General features: G+C 46.0%; 3 protein-coding genes across 3 annotated transcripts in view; 2 read left to right on the forward strand and 1 right to left on the reverse strand.

Annotated features, from left to right (window-relative positions):
- The window catches only part of LOC134038204 (zinc finger protein 721-like), a gene marked incomplete at its 3' end in the record, with an annotated part of 119,226 nt that overhangs the window by 25,700 nt on the left and 74,708 nt on the right, over positions 1 to 18,818 (reverse strand). The gene's annotated exons all lie outside the window — the stretch shown is intronic.
- LOC134035114 (zinc finger protein 239-like) lies at positions 6,364 to 7,293 on the forward strand. Its single transcript, XM_062479968.1, has one exon. It carries the CDS (start codon positions 6,526 to 6,528, stop codon positions 7,291 to 7,293), a length of 768 nt encoding a protein of 255 aa, XP_062335952.1. The 5' UTR covers positions 6,364 to 6,525.
- Positions 8,798 to 14,060, forward strand: LOC134034709 (toll-like receptor 2). Its single transcript, XM_062479269.1, is given in 6 exon segments — positions 8,798 to 8,982; positions 8,984 to 9,202; positions 9,424 to 9,740; positions 9,743 to 10,053; positions 11,375 to 11,719; positions 12,065 to 14,060. Coding segments are annotated over 6 exon segments (2,457 nt in total). The 3' UTR covers positions 13,145 to 14,060.

The raw sequence follows: 18,818 nt of genomic DNA on the forward strand, positions 1-18,818 counted from the left end.
GCTTTGTAACCTTATGCTCATGAGTTCAAATCCCCATTCAGCCTGTTGTTGGCCAAACATGAAGTAGTTTTGCTCTCTTGTTTTCCAACTCTCGATCTTCGATAGTGTACATGTTTATAATATTTTGCCATTTTGCGGAGGAACCCACATCGCTGCTTGCAGCTATATTTTTGTATTGTTGTTTACTATGTCATAGTGTTTTAGTTTCATGGTCATGTTTTTATTATCTAATTAAAGTCTTCATTTTTACACCATACTTTCAGAGTCAAGTTCCTTCATGGATACAATGTTGTACAATGTAATATCATTTTTTGTTAAGTGTGGCAACTGAAGTGTTGAGATACACAACTCATTAATGATTTTCTCTTTTTAGAGAGAATCATTGTGTCCCAGCTGTGAATGATCTTATGAGGCAAGACTTGCCCCCAACAAACGCACCCATGAAGTTCGTTCAGCGTCAATGCACCCCTTCAGCCCTGTTATGCTGGTGTAGTGAGTGTCTGAGCCAAGGACACTGGACATCAGGTAATAAGCAATAGCAATAGATTCATCTTAAAAGGAATACATATTTCGAATTGTAATTTTAATCTACGATGAGGTTCATTTATGTAGAGGCAAAATACTTTGAATGATGGAGAATAAAACATTGTGGTCTTTGGTCAAATTGAAAATAAAGTAAAATCATCTGTGGCAGTTGTTTGTCGTTTGAAAGTTGTAATCTTTGCCCTTGCCTGAGACTGTAAACAATACAGGTGTTGTACCGAAATCGGTGACCTATCGAAAACAGATTAGCAAAACTGGCAAGGAACAACAAAGAATTACAATTGGTTTAGCACATGTGTTCGTACTGAAATCACAAAACTCTTAGCACACACTTAACCCTTGTGTTATCTTCGGGTCATTCTGACCCATCAGTCATTGTGACCCACTGTCGTATTGCGACAAATTTACCTCATACAAAAACAAAGTGAAGCATTTTCTTTTAACTGTCGGGCTGTCTCAGACCCCCCACATTGCAATGGTTAAAAGAAAATTATTTTTATTTGTTTTTGTATTGGGTGAAATTGGGTAAACACAACGATGGTTCGTTGTGAACCTTTGGGTCATGTGACCCGAAGGCAGCACGAGGGTTAACACAAGTCTGTGAATTAAACTGTGGATACTTTTGTAATTGCTTTCACACAGAATGCCTTGAATGACTGCAATATTTTTGTTCAAATCATTATAGTTACATTTCGTGAGACAGCTAGTCCTGCCAGGAAAATTAGCCATCGATGAGCCATGTTGTTGACCCTTTACCTCAAAAGTCAGATTTACATAACGGTCTGGCGGCTGGCGCACACCTGGAGCCTCGAGGATCACAATGTAGACTTACAATGTAATTGTGAGTGTTGCCTATGAATATAATTCACAGCACAGAATAGATTCTCAATGAGTTGTCAGTGAGTAGGCCTACATGGGCATCTGTTGCATAATCACACATTAAGTCGCGGACCCATCACGATAGGACTGATGAGTGTAGCATCAGACCAAAAACTAAATAGTCTGTGGCTGTCTTGATTTACTACCGAGTAGTGCAGCACAGGCTACCGCTGCCATCTAGTGGTAGACTGTGGTAATGCACGCAACCACACTACTCCCATATAACGAGTGGAATAGATCGTTTTCAGTGATACACGTCTCGTCGCAGCAATTTAAAATGTTCTAGAAGAGGGGTTTTGTGTTGGCCTCAGAGGCATGTATACCAGAACATGACATCGAGACATGTTATCATTCTTCATGTTGAATATACATTCACACAGAGAAGCCTGACTCACCTTCTGAAGGGTATGACTTTACCTTCGTTCATCCAGCTTCATAAACAGAACACAGTGACATGGCTTTTGTTTTTTTTTATTGAGTAAATATCTGAGGATGGTCAGTATTTTTGTGAGTCAATCTTCATAATAGTTGGTAAATGCAAAAAGATCCCAGCCTGTGTGTGTTGGGCGTCTGGTTTTGGAGAGGCCCTCTCTTACTGGATGATAAATGTAGGAACGTTAAGGTTCTGTATATAAATAGTATTTCGCAAACCTGGACTTAGTGGTCACAAAAAAAAATCACCTTCATTGGAACATGTAATATGAATCATCTTAGACCAACAGATCAATGATAAGTAAATATGCAGGATGAAAAAGATAAATGAAGATAATGGCATAAATGGAATACAAACACAGACTGATATGTCTCTGTGGTTTTATTTGCTATGTAAAACGAACATGTGTCTCTTTTGTACCATGTCTAATCATATAACCTATAATTTTTGAAGAAAACCAAATTACTATAAAGAAGAGTTGTATGCCAAATAAGTTTTGTCACAGTGTTTTGTGTTTCTCCAGTAAAAATAAACCTGTGAAACATACATCTTTCACCAAATGATCAACATTACATATGCAAAATGGCCCATTATGACAGACATTAGATGTCATTTATATGTGAAAGCTGCAGATCCCCTACTGGACAATCATATTTGAATATGGGCGGATACTAGACAGAGAGGACACTTTAAGGCTCCAGAGAGACTACAGAGACTCAACCAGAGAGAGACTCAACCAGAAACAGCAGTAACCAGAGAGAAACAAGCATCCAGAGACTACATCCAGGATCCAGAAAGACCAGACAGAGAACCAAGAGAGAGCTGAGTTATGGAGACACATCACTGTGACACATGTGGGAAGAGCCTTTCCTCATCCAGTAGCCTCAAGCAGCACATGAGGATCCACACAGGAGAGAAGCCCTACAGCTGTGACCTTTGTGGTAAAACCTTTAGTCAGGCTGGGCATTTCAGAGCTCATAGCAGGATCCACACTGGAGAGAAGCCCTACAGCTGTGACCACTGTGGTCAAACCTTTAGGCATGCTAGTGCTTTGACAGCTCACTGCAGGATCCACACAGGAGAGAAGCCCTACAGCTGTGACCTCTGTGGTAAAACCTTTAGCCGCGCTGACAATTTCAGATTTCATAGCAGGATCCACACTGGAGAGAAGCCCTACAGCTGTGACCTCTGTGGTAAAACCTTTAGACAAGTTGGGAAATTAACAGTTCACCGCAGAATCCACACTGGAGAGAAGCCCTACAGCTGTGACCTCTGTGGTAAAACTTTTAGACAGACTGGGGATTTAACAGTTCACCACAGAATCCACACTGGAGAGAAGCCCTACAGCTGTGACCTCTGTGGTAAAACCTTTAGCAACGCTCGCAATCTCAGACGTCACTGCATGTCCCACACCGGAGAGAAGCCCTAAGTCCACACTGACTATTTAGGTCAAACAAATGACCTATCGAATACAACGGTAACTTACCAGCGCTGTCTGCAAACATAGCCTACCCCATAACAGGCCAGAGTAAAACCTTTAAATATTCCCTTTTCCCTTCAGCATGTACATGTTTGCCCCTTTTTGTTCTTTGTAGCTATGCCACCCAAGAAGAAGAAAGGGGACTTTTTCATCTAGCAAAATAACTAGTCACACAAAAAAACTAGCAGCGGTAGTGACCAGGCTTCCAAATGCAGATTCTACTGTGGAAAATAGTATTAACTGGTGATAGTATATGTTACCAGGGGTGTTGTTACACATAAAGCCCTACTGGGGCACAGGCCCTTATTCATATCCCTTTTTTTTCTTCAAAGATTGCTGCGCACAATGCACTACTAGGCTATAGAAACTCGCCTTGCTTATTATATTGTTGTTATGTTTTAGTCAAAATAAGATGATTGGTAGGCCTATCATTTAGAAACTTTCTTTAGTTTTGTAATGTTTTCTTAGCCTACCTCAATTCTGACTTGTTTGCCGAGTCCGACACCTGGACTTCTGTGTGCGTGCTGCAGTGGCTATTTGGCAAGCTCAGAAGAGCTCACTGACATGGAATTCTGTGGGCATCGGTTTGTGTTTTCGGTTAAACTTTGACTTTGATTCAGCTTTGATTTTACAAGGGTCGATTGGGATACTGCGTTTATTTTTCCAGGATTATCAATCTAAATGAATGCACTAACTAATAAAGTAAATTGTTAAAACTCAAACTTTAGATTTTACTGGGGCACAGCAGATTCAGTAAAAAAGGGTCTAACGACGCCCCTGTATGCTACCCAGAATATTGTTACAGCTAAACCTAGCTTCTGTAATTTTTTTACCAAGGTTAGGACAGGAGTATTGATTAGGGGTGTGCAGCACAGATAGTCGCATAGAAGTCGCGCTATCATGATAGAATGCTACGTTACCAAGTCACTGAATGTTAATCAGTCTACCGTAAGTTAGAATCTTGCAGTCTCAATAAACAGTGGATCAGAGACATTTTTCGTTTCTATATTCCGTTTATGTAATGTATTTGTGAGTGTAGCCTACACAATTTAGATAAATAAAAGGGAGACCACTGGATTCACATGAAGAACCGCCATTGCATTGCTAGACACGTGCTGGAAAAACGTGTTGGCAATGTGAATAAGTTAACACTGTTGGTTATTCAAATATAATGAATCATTATTTGATTAATAATATCAAAATAACTATACAATATGCTAGGAGGGTTAAACTTGCTAGCCATAGGATATGCTACAAAATGAATGAACCATTTTGTATGCAGGAAAGACAGCATCAAACAACTACAGATGTAGAGCAGGCTAAGGAAACAGCATCAGGTCTTCAGATGAGGTTCTAATTAGCCTAAGTGTCACGACGTGAGGTGGGGTTGGACCCAAATGCAGGGGAGTCGGCAGGCAAGGCAGATACAAGGGTTTTATTCACAAAAACGGGAACAGATAGGGTACTCACAGACAGGTATGGTAAGGAAAAGACAAAGACTGGACACAAAACAGAAACCTAAATACACAGGGCACGGCGGCAGGCTGCTGCCAGGAGTCCTCGGGCGGAGGAGGTGGCCAGCAGTCCTCGGGCGGAGGAGGTGGCCAGCAGTACTCGGGCGGAGGAGGTGGCCAGCAGTACTCGGGCGGAGGAGGCGGCGGCCAGAAGTCCTCGGGCGGAGGAGGCGGCGGCCAGAAGTCCTCGGGCGGAGGAGGCGGCGGCCAGAAGTCCTCGGGCGGAGGAGGCGGCGGCCAGAAGTCCTCGGGCGGAGGAGGCGGCGGCCAGAAGTCCTCGGGCGGAGGAGGAGGCGGCGGCCAGAAGTGCTCGGGCGGAGGAGGAGGCGGCCAGAAGTGCTCGGGCGGAGGAGGAGGCGGCCAGGAGTCCTCGGGCGGAGGAGGAGGCGGCCAGCAGTCCTCGGGCGGAGGAGGTGGCCAGCAGTCCTCGGGCGGAGGAGGTGGCCAGCAGTCCTCGGGCGGAGGAGGCGGTGGCCGGGGCACAGGGCAGGACCGAGGCTGGGGCACAGGGCAGGAACGAGGCTGGGGCACAGGGCAGGACCGAGGCTGGGGTACAGGGCAGGACCGAGGCTGGGGCACAGGGCAGGACCGAGGCTGGGGCAAGAACGAGGAACAGCCTCGGTGGTCTGGGTGCTGGGCGGCGCAACCTTGTTCGTCCGGGCGCAGGGCGGCACAACCTCAGAATGAGGCAGGGGCACAAGGCAGGATCGAGGCAGGGGCCCAGGGCAGGACCGAGGCTGGAGTACAGGGCAGGAACGGGGCTGGGTACCGGCGGCAGGCGGCCGAGACCCCCCGGCAGGAACAGCCTCGGTCAAAAGCAAGTCGGGTCCCTAGGAAAGGGTTCGGGGAACTCTCTGCTGGGTCCATTTGTGGTCTTGTCCTTCTGTCACGGCGTGAGGTGGGGTTGGACCCAAATGCAGGGGAGTCGGCAGGCATGGCAGAAACAAGGGTTTTATTCACAAAAACGGGAACAGATAGGGTACTCACACAGACAGGTATGGTAAGGACAAGACAAAGACTGGACACAAAACTGAAACCTAAATACACAGAACCAAACGACACACAGGTGGACACTAACGAGAACAGGTGAAGACAATGACAGGGAAACACTAGGGCAGGGCAAAAAACTGAAACCGGGGGGGCACGGCTGTGGCCGTGACAGTAAGTCAAATTGTCAATTAATTTGGAGTCAAACAAGAGGCTATTGTCTAAACTAAACGCAAAAAGAATCACTATCTTGTCAGTAAAAGTTCACTTCTCAGCTATAAAGAAGAGTTGTGTGCCAAATAAGTTTTGTCACAGTGTTGTGTCTCTCCAGTAAAAATAAACCTGAAAAACATACACCTCTCACCAAATGATCAACATTACATATGCAAAATGGCCCATTATGACAGACATTAGATGTCATTTATATGTGAAAGCTGCAGATCCCCTACTGGACAATCATATTTGAATATGGGCGGAGACTAGACAGAGAGGACACCTTAAGGCTCCAGAGAGACTACAGGGAGACTCAACCAGAGAGACTGCAGAGAGACACTCGACCAGAGAGACTACAGAGACTCAACCAGAGAGAGACTCAACCAGAAACAGCAGTAACCAGAGAGAAACAAGCTTCCAGAGACTACATCCAGGATCCAGAAAGACCAGACAGAGAACCAAGAGAGAGCTGAGTTATGGAGACACATCACTGTGACACATGTGGGAAGAGCCTTTCCTCATCCAGTAGCCTCAAGCAGCACATGAGGATCCACACTGGAGAGAAGCCCTACAGCTGTGACCTCTGTGGTAAAACCTTTAGACAAGTTGGGAAATTAACAGTTCACCGCAGAATCCACACAGGAGAAAAGCCCTACAGCTGTGACCTCTGTAGTAAAACTTTTAGACAGACTGGGGATTTAACAGTTCACCGCAGAATCCACACTGGAGAGAAGCCCTACAGCTGTGACCTCTGTGGTAAAACTTTTAGACAGACTGGGGATTTAACAGTTCACTGCAGAATCCACACTGGAGAGAAGCCCTACAGCTGTGACCTCTGTGGTAAAACCTTTAGGCATGCTAGTGCTTTGACAGCTCACTGCAGGATCCACACAGGAGAGAAGCCCTACAGCTGTGACCTCTGTGGTAAAACCTTTAGACAGACTTGGGAATTAACAGTTCACTGCAGAATCCACACTGGAGAGAAGCCCTACAGCTGTGGCCTCTGTTGTAAAACTTTTAGACAGACTGGGGATTTAACAGTTCACCGCAGAATCCACACTGGAGAGAAGCCCTACAGCTGTGACCTCTGTGGTAAAACCTTTAGCCGGGCTGACAATTTCAGATTTCATAGCAGGATCCACACTGGAGAGAAGCCCTACAGCTGTGACCTCTGTGGTAAAACTTTTATACAGGCTGGCCATTTCAGAGCTCACTGCAGGACCCACACAGATGAGAATATCTAAGCAGCACACACATTTTTTATTTGTTTATTTTATTATAGTTTCATGATCATGTTTTTTTGATTATGTAAATAAAGTCTACCGCTGCAGGCTACCGCTGCCTGTGCCGGTGCAGTGGTAGACTGTGGTAATACACGCAACCACACTACTCCCATATAACCAGTGGAATAAAATAGAAGAGGGGGTTTGTGTTGGCCTCAGAGGCATGTATACCAGAACATGACATCGTCATTTTATCATTCTTTAATTCATTCATGTTTAATTTACATTCACACAGAGAAGCCTGACTCACCTTCTGAAGGCTATGACTTTACCTTCGTTCATCCAGCTTCATAAACAGAACCCAGTGACGTGGCTTTAGTTTCTTTATTGAGTAAAAATCTGAGGGATGGGCAGTATGAGTCAATGTTCGTAATAATTGGTAAATGCAAAAAGAGCCCAGCCTGTGTGTGTTGGGTGTCTGGTTTTGGAGAGAGGCCCTCTCTTACTGAATGATAAATGTAAGAACCTTAAGGTTCCTTATATAAATAGTATTTCGCAAACCTGGACTTTGTGTTCACAAATATTTTTCACCTTTATTGGAACATTTCATATGAATCATCTTAGCCCAACAGATCAATGATCAGTAAATATGCAGGATGAAAAATATATAATGACTGATTGATGGCTGATTGGATGTTGCATGTGAATAACCTTCTACTTTCTCTATCTCTCTTTGTCTCTCGTTGTCTCTGTCTCTGTCTCTCTGTGTTGGTCTCTGAGACAGTTTCATATAATAATCTCCTAGTTTTACTCGCTGCACTGAAATAAAAACCCATATAGAATACCTCTGTGCTTGCAGGTTATTTGAAAGTGTTTGTATCAGAAGACCTGTGTGTGTGTGTGTTTGTTTTCACTCTGGGCCTTAGGGGAGATCATTGTCATGGTAACCGCAGTGGAGTGTCTGTAACCGGGAAAAACAAAATGCTCATATCCTCTTTTTACATTGAACAGGCAGAACACACACACACATGATGAGACAGTCCTTCTCTCATTCCGAAGAGAGAAGGACTTCCTCCCTCTGTACCTCTGTCAGTCCAGACGCAAACACGCTCACACACTCTCTCTCACACACAGAAGGAGAACCACACAGAAGAACTTCAGAAAGGTACAGTCTTCCATCCCTCGCTCTTTTTCTGCAGTTTACAGAACATTTACATTACATTTACATGTAGTCATTTAGCAGACACTCTTATCCAGAGCGACTTACAGTAAGTACAGGGACATTCCCCCGAGGCAAGTAGGGTGAAGTGCCTTGCCCAAGGACACACAGCCGGGAATCGAACTAGCAACCTTCTGATTACTAGCCCGATTCCCTAACCTCAGCCACCTGACTCCCTAACATGCTTGACTAATCTCTCTCTCTCTCTCTCTCTCTCTCTCTCTCTCTCTCTCTCTCTCTCTCTCTCTTTCTCTCTCTCTCACACTATTCACTCATTCTCACTATTCACTCATTCTCCGGACAGCCATGCCTTTGCCACCCTTCTTCCTCCTCCTCCTCTCCGGGGGTCAGAGGTCAGATCCGGGGGTGAGGGCTGAGGGGGGGACGGCGTGCGGCTGTGATGCGCGTCAGGTGTGTGACTGCTCCTCCAGGAACCTGACCCTCATCCCCAAGGTCCCTCTCCACGTCGTCGCCCTCGACCTCTCCCTTAACCTCTCCGGTGACCAACGCCGACCTCGCCGCCTACGCCCGCCTGACCACCCTGCGTCTCCATGGCAACCGCCTTTGGAGCGTGGCGTGGAGGGCGTTCCGGTCGCTAGGGAGACTGGAGCGTCTGGACCTGTCGGCCAATAAGCTGGCCAGCCTGAACGCTGATTGGTTCACAGGGCTGCTGTCTCTCACTCACCTCAATCTGCTGGACAACCCCTACAGGTAGGTGTGTGTGTGTGTGAGGGAAGGAGTGTGTATGTGAGGGAAGGAGTGTGTGTGTGAGGGAAGGAGTGTGTATGTGAGGGAAGGAGTGTGTGTGTGAGGGAAGGAGTGTGTGTGTGAGGGAAGGAGTGTGTGTGTGAGGGAAGGAGTGTGTATGTGTGTGAGAGAGAGTTTGAAGGAGGGAGTGTGCCCTATATTGATCTCACCCCTGCCCCGCCCAGGTCCCTGGGCCCCCGCCCCCTGTTCCAGGGCCTGCTGTCCCTACGGACCCTCCGCCTGGGGGGCCCCTCCCTGGAGGAGCTCCGGAGCCACGACCTGGCAGGGGTGGGCCGGCTGGACCTCCTGGAGCTGCACGCCAACCACCTCCGCCACTACGACCCGGGTTCCCTGTCCTGGCCCTGGTCCCTGGGCGCGGCCACCCTCAGCCTGCGGGAGCCCTTCCTGACCAACCAGACGCTGGCGGAGGCTGTCCTGGACGACGTGTCGTACCCAGAGACGCCGCTGACCCTGTGCGACCTCCAGATGGCCGGGAACGTGTCGTGCGTCCGTTTGCCGCCGTGGCACGGCGCCGCGTGCGCTCGCTGTCGCTAAGCAACACCTCGCTGTCGGATGAAACATTGGTCGACTTCCTGGAGGTGACGGACGGGACGCCGCTCAGCTTCCTGTCGCTGCAGGATGTGAGGTTGGTGGGGACGGGGCACCTGGAGCAAGCGCGGAAGACACAGCATGAGGGGTTTGACACGTTCTACCTGAGGAACGTGGAGATCGTCAACCTGTACCATTTCAGCTCCATGCAGGAGCTGGGGTTCCTGCTGCAGTACCCCCGACAGGTGTCTGTCATCAGGGCCAAGGTGAGGGGGGGGGGGGGGGGGGGGGTGGAGAGGGGGGGGTGAAGGGAAGGGGGGGGTCTGAACATCCCAGATTCAGATCCATTTTTGCGCTCTGGCAGAGATGGGACTTCACAATTTATTTTTCAGAAAAATATCTGTACATTCTACTTCTCACATTTTCAAGCCAGGCTTGAAGTTCAGTTCATACAAGTAAATATGAATAGTTCACGTTCATAGTTCACCATTTAAATTATGAACTTGTTCATAGTTCAGTTCATTTCATAGTTTTAAGGTGGAAAGTGAGAATGAAAGACTTAACTTGTTTTTTAACCCTTAGATGCATGAGGTCTAAATATTTCCGACGCTCCCTGCATGAAGTCGAACACACCTGTTGTCTTGGAATACGTTGCTTGTTTGGTCTACATGTGTGTGAAATGAATCATGGGTAACGTAGTGCAAAGTCGAGTTAGTTGGTTTAGGTTAGGCTACATAGCGAAAATTTTACAGGCACTGAGCAACGACATGGTGCAAGCATTCGATTTAGACATCATCTCTCCTCAGGAGAAGGAAAACATTCCGTAACGTTTTAGCTAGACCTCAGATAATATGAACATGTTCACCGTTCAATTCATTATTTGTCATTAAGTTGCGTTCAGTTCATCGTTCTCATAAAAATGAACGTGTTTAATGAACGCGTTCTTTTGAACTCGTTCATGCACAACACTGCATTTCATGCACAACAAACGTAAGCTAGTCTATGAAGCTACCATGGAGCTGTACTCTTGTACTCTGCTGTAATCTACTCTGTTTTAGGCTTCTCTGTTCTCCTCTCCCCTCTCCTCTCCTCTTCTTTCAATGTGTGTGAACAAAAAATTCTATAGGTTGGAAAAGAAAGTTTCCCAAAACATTTCTACAGGTGAAAAAAAAAAACACCAAAAAGTTTCTACAAGTTGAAAGAATATTTTCGAAAAAAAGTTACTACATTTTTTTTCATCATTGATGAGTACTTGATGAGGACTCAGCCATACTATACTGTACTATTCAGTATTGTTTCTTAAAAAGAATACAATAAAGTTTAGATTTATTTCTTCCGAAAGGTTGAAAAGATTTTCTCACAGTTTTTTTTTAATCATTGATGAGGACTCTACTGTACTGTATTGTGCTCTGCCTAAATCAGTTTCAGGCCTCTCTGTCTCTCTCTGTATGTAATACAGACATGACTTGTGAAAAAAAGTTTCACAAAAGAAGTTTCCATCATTGATAAGTACCCCCCTCCCTCCTCCATCCCTTCTCTCCCCCTCCCCTCTCTCCTCTTTCCCCACTCCTCCCCTCCCTTCCCCAGGCCTTCGTCCTCCACTGCTTCACCTCCGTCCTCCTGACCAACCTCCAGTACCTGGACCTGAGTGAGAACCTCCTGACCGACCACACCCTGGCAGAGACGCTCTGCTACGGGGCTGGCATCCTCCGGAACCTCCGGGTCCTCAACGTCAGCTCCAACGCCATCAAGTCCCTGGCCCTGGCCGGCCGCCTGATGGCACGCCTGGACAGGCTCACTCACCTGGACATCAGCGGGAATGCCCTGGCCTCCATGCCCGGGGCCTGCTCCTGGCCGGCCTCCCTCAGGTTCCTCAACCTCTCCTGGGCCTCGCTGCGGACGGTCACCCCCTGCCTGCCCAGCACCCTGGAGGTAGGGGTGCACTGACGCCACCGGTACACACTAAGAAGTCTGTGTTACTGAGGACTGGGTTTTAACAGCCCCCTAAAGCAGATGGAGGTTCTAGATCAGGGGTGTTCCCCCCTGGTCCTCAGGGTCCGCTGTTCTGCATGTTCTAGATGTTTCCCTGCTCCGGCACACCTGATTCTAATGAATGGGTCGTTATCAAGCTTCCACAGAGCCTCATAATATATGTAAAACATAATATTTACATAAGATCTCTTTAAAAAATATATATTTGTGTTTTTTTAATATTAAACTATTCCACAGAAATGGCTTCAACATATCATATTTAACCTCTGACATCGGTGTGTGGAGGTGTTGGACCTGAGCCACAACGACCTGACCAGCCTGGGTGTGGTGCTTCCCAGGCTGAGAGAGCTGCTCCTCTCTGGGAACAAGATGCTGGCTCTGCCCTCCCCCTGGAAGACCCCCAACCTGGAGCTGCTGGTCGTCACCACCAACGCCCTCAGCGACTTCTCCCTCGACGACCTACGACCTTTCGGGCGTCTGCGAGAGCTGCAGGCCGGCGGAAACAACTTCCTGTGCTCCTGCTCCTTCGTGGCGTTCATGGCGACGGCGTTGTCCGGGGCGACGGTGGAGGGGACGGGAGCGGGAGGTGTGGGGGTGCGTCTCACGGACGATCCGGACAGCTACGTCTGTGATTCTCCGCTGTGGGTGCGGGGCGAGAGGGTGGGCGGGGTGAGGTTCTCGGTGGTGGACTGTCACCGCCTGGCGTTCGTGGCGTCTCTGTGTGGCTTCTCCCTCCTCGCCGCCGGCCTCCTCGCCGCCCTCCTCCACCGGCTGCACGTCCTCTGGTACCTCCGGATGATGTGGGCGTGGCTATCTGCCAACCGCAGCGCCAGGCGCCGCCACCGTCACCAAGACCGCAGCCGTCTCCTCGGCAACGACGACCCCGTCAGCGACTCCTCGAGGTTCAGCTACGACGCCTTCGTCTCCTACATCGAGCAGGACGCCGACTGGGTGGAGCACTTCCTGGTTCCGGAGCTTGAAGAGGACTCCAGCTCCCAGGATGTACCTCTGTCCCTCTGCCTCCACAAGAGGGACTTCCTGCCGGGCAAGTGGATCGTTGACAACATCCTCATCGCCATCGAGAACAGCCGGCGCACCATCTTTGTCCTGTCGGGGCACTTTGTGCGGTCGGACTGGTGCCGCTACGAGCTGGAGTTCTCACACCTGCGGATGTTCCAGGGCGACCAGGACGAGGCGGCCATCTTGGTTCTGCTGGAGCCGCTGGGGGAGAAGGACGTCCCCCGCAGGTTCTGCCGGCTCAGGAGGATGATGAGCTCCAGAACCTTCCTGCAGTGGCCCCGGGACGAGCAGGGGAGGGAGGAGTTCTGGAGCAGCCTGAGGGCTGCTGTGAGGGGGGATGACTGAACACACGTACACACACACACGTGTACACACACACACGTGTACACACACGAGCATGCAAGCATATTGACACAGTTATTTTCTTTCTAATGTTTCTTTTTTATTCAACACGTTGAGCAGCATCATTCACCGTAGCCATGACAACAACACATCTGTAAACAGCTTAAAATCACCTGGGGGCTATTGCACGAAAGTAGAATAAAGAAATACAGGATGACTGAAAAAGCGCAGCTTGACTTAGTGTTATCCGCTCATCGCGGCTTATTCGGTTGCACGTTTGCCAAACCAGGATGAGAAGGTGCCGCTATGTCAATCCAGATGTACATAGTTGGGATAAGTGCACCTTCACGGCTTTCTTAAATAGACCATGGTATCGATCACAGATTTACTGATGCAGAAATGGAGAAGACGCGTGTGGCATATTTTTCACCCGCTGAGCAGCAACTAATTATGGAAATTGAAGCATAGTGAAGCATATAATATGCAAAAAAGGAAATACGGCTGCTGTTATTAAACAGAGCGAAAAGCCTGGCAGACAATCGCGGACCGACTGAATGCGTAAGGATTGAAAAATATCTACTTGGAAAGTTGTACACTCTGTTTTAATTGCTTTTAATATGCTTGTTTTATGTGTTGGTTGTATTGCTGTATCTGTGTTTATGCGCTGCTGGTTTTACTGTAAAGTGTAGTTTGAGTAGCCTACCATGTAAAGCACTATGTAAATAAAATGTATTATTATTTAGCCTACTTTGCCTTAAAAGTGAGCAGAGGGAATTAATTTTCCTCTGGAAATTTACCCTAAAAACTAGGCCTAATTTCAAACCCTTATTCACAATGCAAGAACATGTTTTACATGTTTTTTTATTTTTAGACCCGTGGGCAACGTTGCCGCGACGTTGTACCTTGGTCGGCTGGTTACGTTATTTCTTGGTCCCATGGACAACGTTGCCGCGACGTTGTACCTTGGTCGGCTGGTTACCTTATTTTTAGACCCGTGGACAACGTTGCCGCAACGTCGTACATTGGTCGGCTGGTTACGTTATTTTTTGGTCCCGTGGACAACGTTGCCGTGACGTTGTACCTTGGTCGGCTGGTTACCTTATTTTTAGACCCGTGGACAACGTTGCCGCGACGTCGTACCTTGGTCGGTTGGATACTGTTATTTTTGGTCCCGTGGACAACGTTGCCGTGACGTTTGTACCTTGGCCGGCTAAATACATTAATTTTGGTACCATGGGTTAAGTTGCGGTTAAGTCGCTCTTTGGTCGCAGGACAACGGATCTCGAGTGCAATATAGTGGTTTATCCAGAGATGGAGAGATCACACTGGACTGCTCTCAGTTCTGACACTTTTGCAATGTAGCCATAGTCTACATGAATTTCAATCACACACAATATTAAATGTTGCACCCGGCACGTATAAATGTACACAATGCATATAATTCATGTGCAGCCCCAGCCCCAGCATGTCATTGGTCATCAATTTTCTCATATGAAGAAACATAACTTTAATAAATAAAAGACTGAATTTGGAATATAATTTAGTCTTTCATTCTTTACTATAAACATGTACAAAAGCAATCAATGTGTGATGTGTAACATGATTAAGCAAACATTCTTTGTATAGCACACCAAAGCTGTATGACACACAATGCAAATTTGTGCTCCAATAATTTTTGTAATACAAAATTGTTAAATGTGACCAAAAGGTAAGCGACTCTTAAGAGTTTCATTTCCAAAGACAAGTCATCACAGAATATTACAATTCTTCCTTAGCAAACCTGCCCCTCAGTCTGCCCCTGAGCAACAACTTTGCGCATGCCCATTTCAACGCATCGCTGAAACTGGGGTTTCAGAAGAGATTTCGCAGGGGTTCAACACCGTCTTGTACGCATTGGATTTCAACTGGAAATTAGCTACTTCAAAGGTGAGTTTCTTTACAGAAATAGTTTTAAATATATAAACATATTTTCAGAAATTGGATGGGGCATGCTAATACGTATATGTTTGAAATTTAGGCTATTTAGCCTGTTTATGTGCTATCAGATTCACATTGTTTACGTTAGGATTTCGCTAGCTACTGTACAGTACAGTAGAGGTTAAACCCTGCAGAAAGTTATGTTGAAATACTGAAAATGCATAGGCCTACATGTTATCAAAGTTTAGCGTCTCACAAATCACCCACAAAAGAATCAGTGAAAATAAACGTTCAGAACTGTTATTAAAAAACCTTGTCCCAAAATAGTTTATTTAGCCCGGAATTTTCAAAGACTGTGGAGCTAACGTGGCTGATCACGTTTTAATCACAGTCGGTCATGGCATGCACAGCAATGGCGTCTATAAAAGTATCATGTCACTAATTTTTCCAATTTGTACATGACATCTGTTTTTGGATAAGTTTATTCGTTTTAACCTTTAGATGCGTGAGTTCTAAATATTTCCGACGCTTCCACCAGTTATTTTTCCAAAACGGCAGCTAGGTAGCTTTAATTAGCTTCCGTTACTTAGCAACCTAGCATAATACTCGTAGCAATGCTACTACCTGCTACAGTAGTGTTACTTATTAGCCTACTAATTGTACATTTTGAAGCCATACTATAGCGTTTGTCATATAGTTTTTGTCTATCGGAAAATAGTCGGTTGGAATGTTCAGAATCACACATGTGCGACGCTACTATGTGGGGCCCTGCTTTCGAACGATCAAATATGTGCAATGCTACTCCTTTAATATCAATATGCTAAAACTATGTACATAAACTACATTCCACTGTCATTTCTGTACAGATTATCCAACCACCGTCACACGGCCTAGCACTGTGTCCCTGGGAAATGATGGTTAACCCTTGTGTTATCTTCGGGTCATTCTGACCCATCAGTCATTGTGACCCACCGTCGTATTGCGACAGATTTACCGCATACAAAGACAAAGTGAAGCATTTTCTTTTAACCGTTGGGCTGTCTCAGACCCCCCACATTGCAAAGGTTAAAAGAAAATTATTTTAATTTGTTTTTGTATTGGGTAAAATTGGGTAAACACAACGATGGTTCGTTATGAACCTTTGGGTCATGTGACCCGAAGGCAGCACGAGGGTTAAGTAATGAATGACCGTTTAAAACAGTGACAATAATTGTATGAGCCATGGCAACCCTGAAGGCTATGTTTTGAAGCAAAAGCATGACTTAAAACTTTTGCATCACCAGATTCCATACCCCTAGATGTCAACTCTGGTGGAGGTGAACCCATTGGGGACCCAGGAAAACAGCTGGCAGCCAGGCAAGTGCAAATATAAGACACTCAAAAAAATATGTGCTTTGTATACAACCATTCAAGGTAACATTTGTTATTTACATCAATGTTACAGCTAATCTAGAAGAACCACAATGTATGCCAATCATGCTAACTCTTGTAAACTTGTTTTACTTGTCTTTAATGACAGACACATTACAGGTTATGCTCCGGAAGATGGAGACATTGGAGGAGAACCAGCGAGAGGCTCTCCTATTCAGGCGACTACAGGGCAGACACACTGAAGAGGTGCCAGTGATGGACCTACAGGTGGCCCAAACACAGGCTTAACTCCAAGACCTTGAGGAGCGCCTTAAGGTGCTGGAGTTGCGAAAGAGAGTAAGTGTTTGGAGATGCCATGAACTATGGCTTACACGCCGCGTTCAACGTTCACATTGGTGCTGACAATAAGTTCATGACTTCTAATTCCAGACACTGTGATGAAGTGGAAGACGGGACTGGGAGAGAAAGCTGTGGAGCTCCTCATAGAGGAGACACTCAAACACACCCCGGCAGCCCATATAAAACAAGCCAGGTGAATGAATCATGATTGCAGCAGTGGCGGCTGGGAAGCCCTCGCAAGGCGGGGGGGCCCCCACTTCCTAAGGGCCCCGCCCTACATATCAAAAAACAGACTGGGCCTATATTAAAAAAATATATATTTAAAAAACAAGGAAAACTCTTTGAGGGCGCTCATTGAGAGCCCCAAGTTTCAACTGCCAGGTAAAGGAATTCCGTAATGTAGGCAACGTAACAGATCTAAATAGGCTAAATAGTCTCAAAATCCCTGAATCTGGCAACAATGGCTTTTGCGTATCTTACGTGCCTTTTGGGCCATTACGCCTATTGAACGCGCACATTTCAAAAATACTAATCATTAGGCTACGTTCTGCTAGATGACGGTAGATACATGAGTAAAAGAAAATATGCACGCGGTGCTCTAAAGCGCAGCAATAAACTGTTGTCTGAACAAGTTCGAGCAAAACACCCGAAGATTACACACTTATTTAGACCAGCCAGAGAAGAATATTATCAACATCTCCAGACGAAACACTACCGCAGCTAGCTAGCAGCAGCACGTCTTCACCAGCAACCAACAATAAATATACTTGCTTAGCCTACTTATTGGCAAGAATACATGTTTTCCTTTCCTCCATTGATTGTGTGTTATTTCGGCGATGCTATCCTTGGTGCTGAACTATCAGAAGGCTAGTGCTGTCTTTGGTTTAACCCTCGTGCTGCCTTCGGGTCACATGACCCAAAGGTTCATAACGAACCATCGTTGTGTTTACCCAATTTTACCCAATACAAAAACAAATACAAATAATTTTCTTTTAACCTTCGCAATGTGGGGTGTCTGAGACAGCCCAACGGTTAAAAGAAAATGCTTCACTTTGTTTTTGTATGCGGTAAAGTTGTCGCAATACGGCGGTGGGTCATAATGACTGATGGGTCAGAACGACCCGAAGATAACACAAGGGTTAAACAATGACAAATGTGTGGCGGCCTGCGGAAACCCTTCACATCGTGAGCATTTGGGTCTTTCTGGGTATTATACATATTTGGAAACTACAAACTATCCTGAATACAAATCTGTTTAAATAACTCATATCTTTATCACAACTGAAGTTACATAATTTTAAAGTTGACCTGTGTCAATAAAGTGATAAGCGAGAAAATTGCATTCCACTCCGTTTCATTCTAATTCTGTGGCGAATATGGAAAGGAAATCCTTTTGTTCGTAATCACGTTGTGAATGTAAATGTCAGTTTAAGTATAGGCTACTTTAATAACTTCTCAGCAAGTTATTTTTAAGTTTCACAGCCTGACTTCATTGATCAGTTGTTTGGGGCTGCTGCAGCACTCAAAAGAGCAAGCAAACTGAGCATTTGATTTGAAATGGCTTGGAAATCTTGCTATAGCTGACATGTCCAAAAAACGTTGAAATTAACAGTTTTTCAGAAGCTATACTTTTTGTACATTACAATGAAGTTTACGGTGTTAACTATAGAAAACAGAAAAAAAAAATCGATCTTTTATGGCTTATAGCCAACAATGAGCGGCCGCGACATCCGACGGGTTTCTGCAGGACGCCACACAAATAGGCTGCTATAATGATTTTATAATTTTTAAACTTTTATTTCTCTCACATTGGTGAATATAGGCTATATTTAAAGGTAGACAGCAATGTATAAGATAGTATGGAGATACATTTTGAGTGGATTTAGGGGAGGGGCCTCGAGCTCCGACTTTGCGGGGGGGCCTCTGCAAAGTCCCGGCCGCCACTGGATTGCAGCTTCCATATCCAACCTTTCACATGGCTATGTGACAAAAATCTAGAATCACATTTTTTTGATGATGTATATTATTTTAGATGTGATTTTTTTATGAC

This window comes from Osmerus eperlanus, chromosome 2 (genome assembly GCF_963692335.1).
Source record: "Osmerus eperlanus chromosome 2, fOsmEpe2.1, whole genome shotgun sequence".
Lineage (NCBI taxonomy): Eukaryota > Metazoa > Chordata > Actinopteri > Osmeriformes > Osmeridae > Osmerus > Osmerus eperlanus.

Coding starts and splice junctions, on each gene's coding strand:
- LOC134035114 (XM_062479968.1), top strand. CDS start 6,526: ATGGAGACACATCACTGTGACACATGTGGGAAGAGCCTTTCCTCATCC.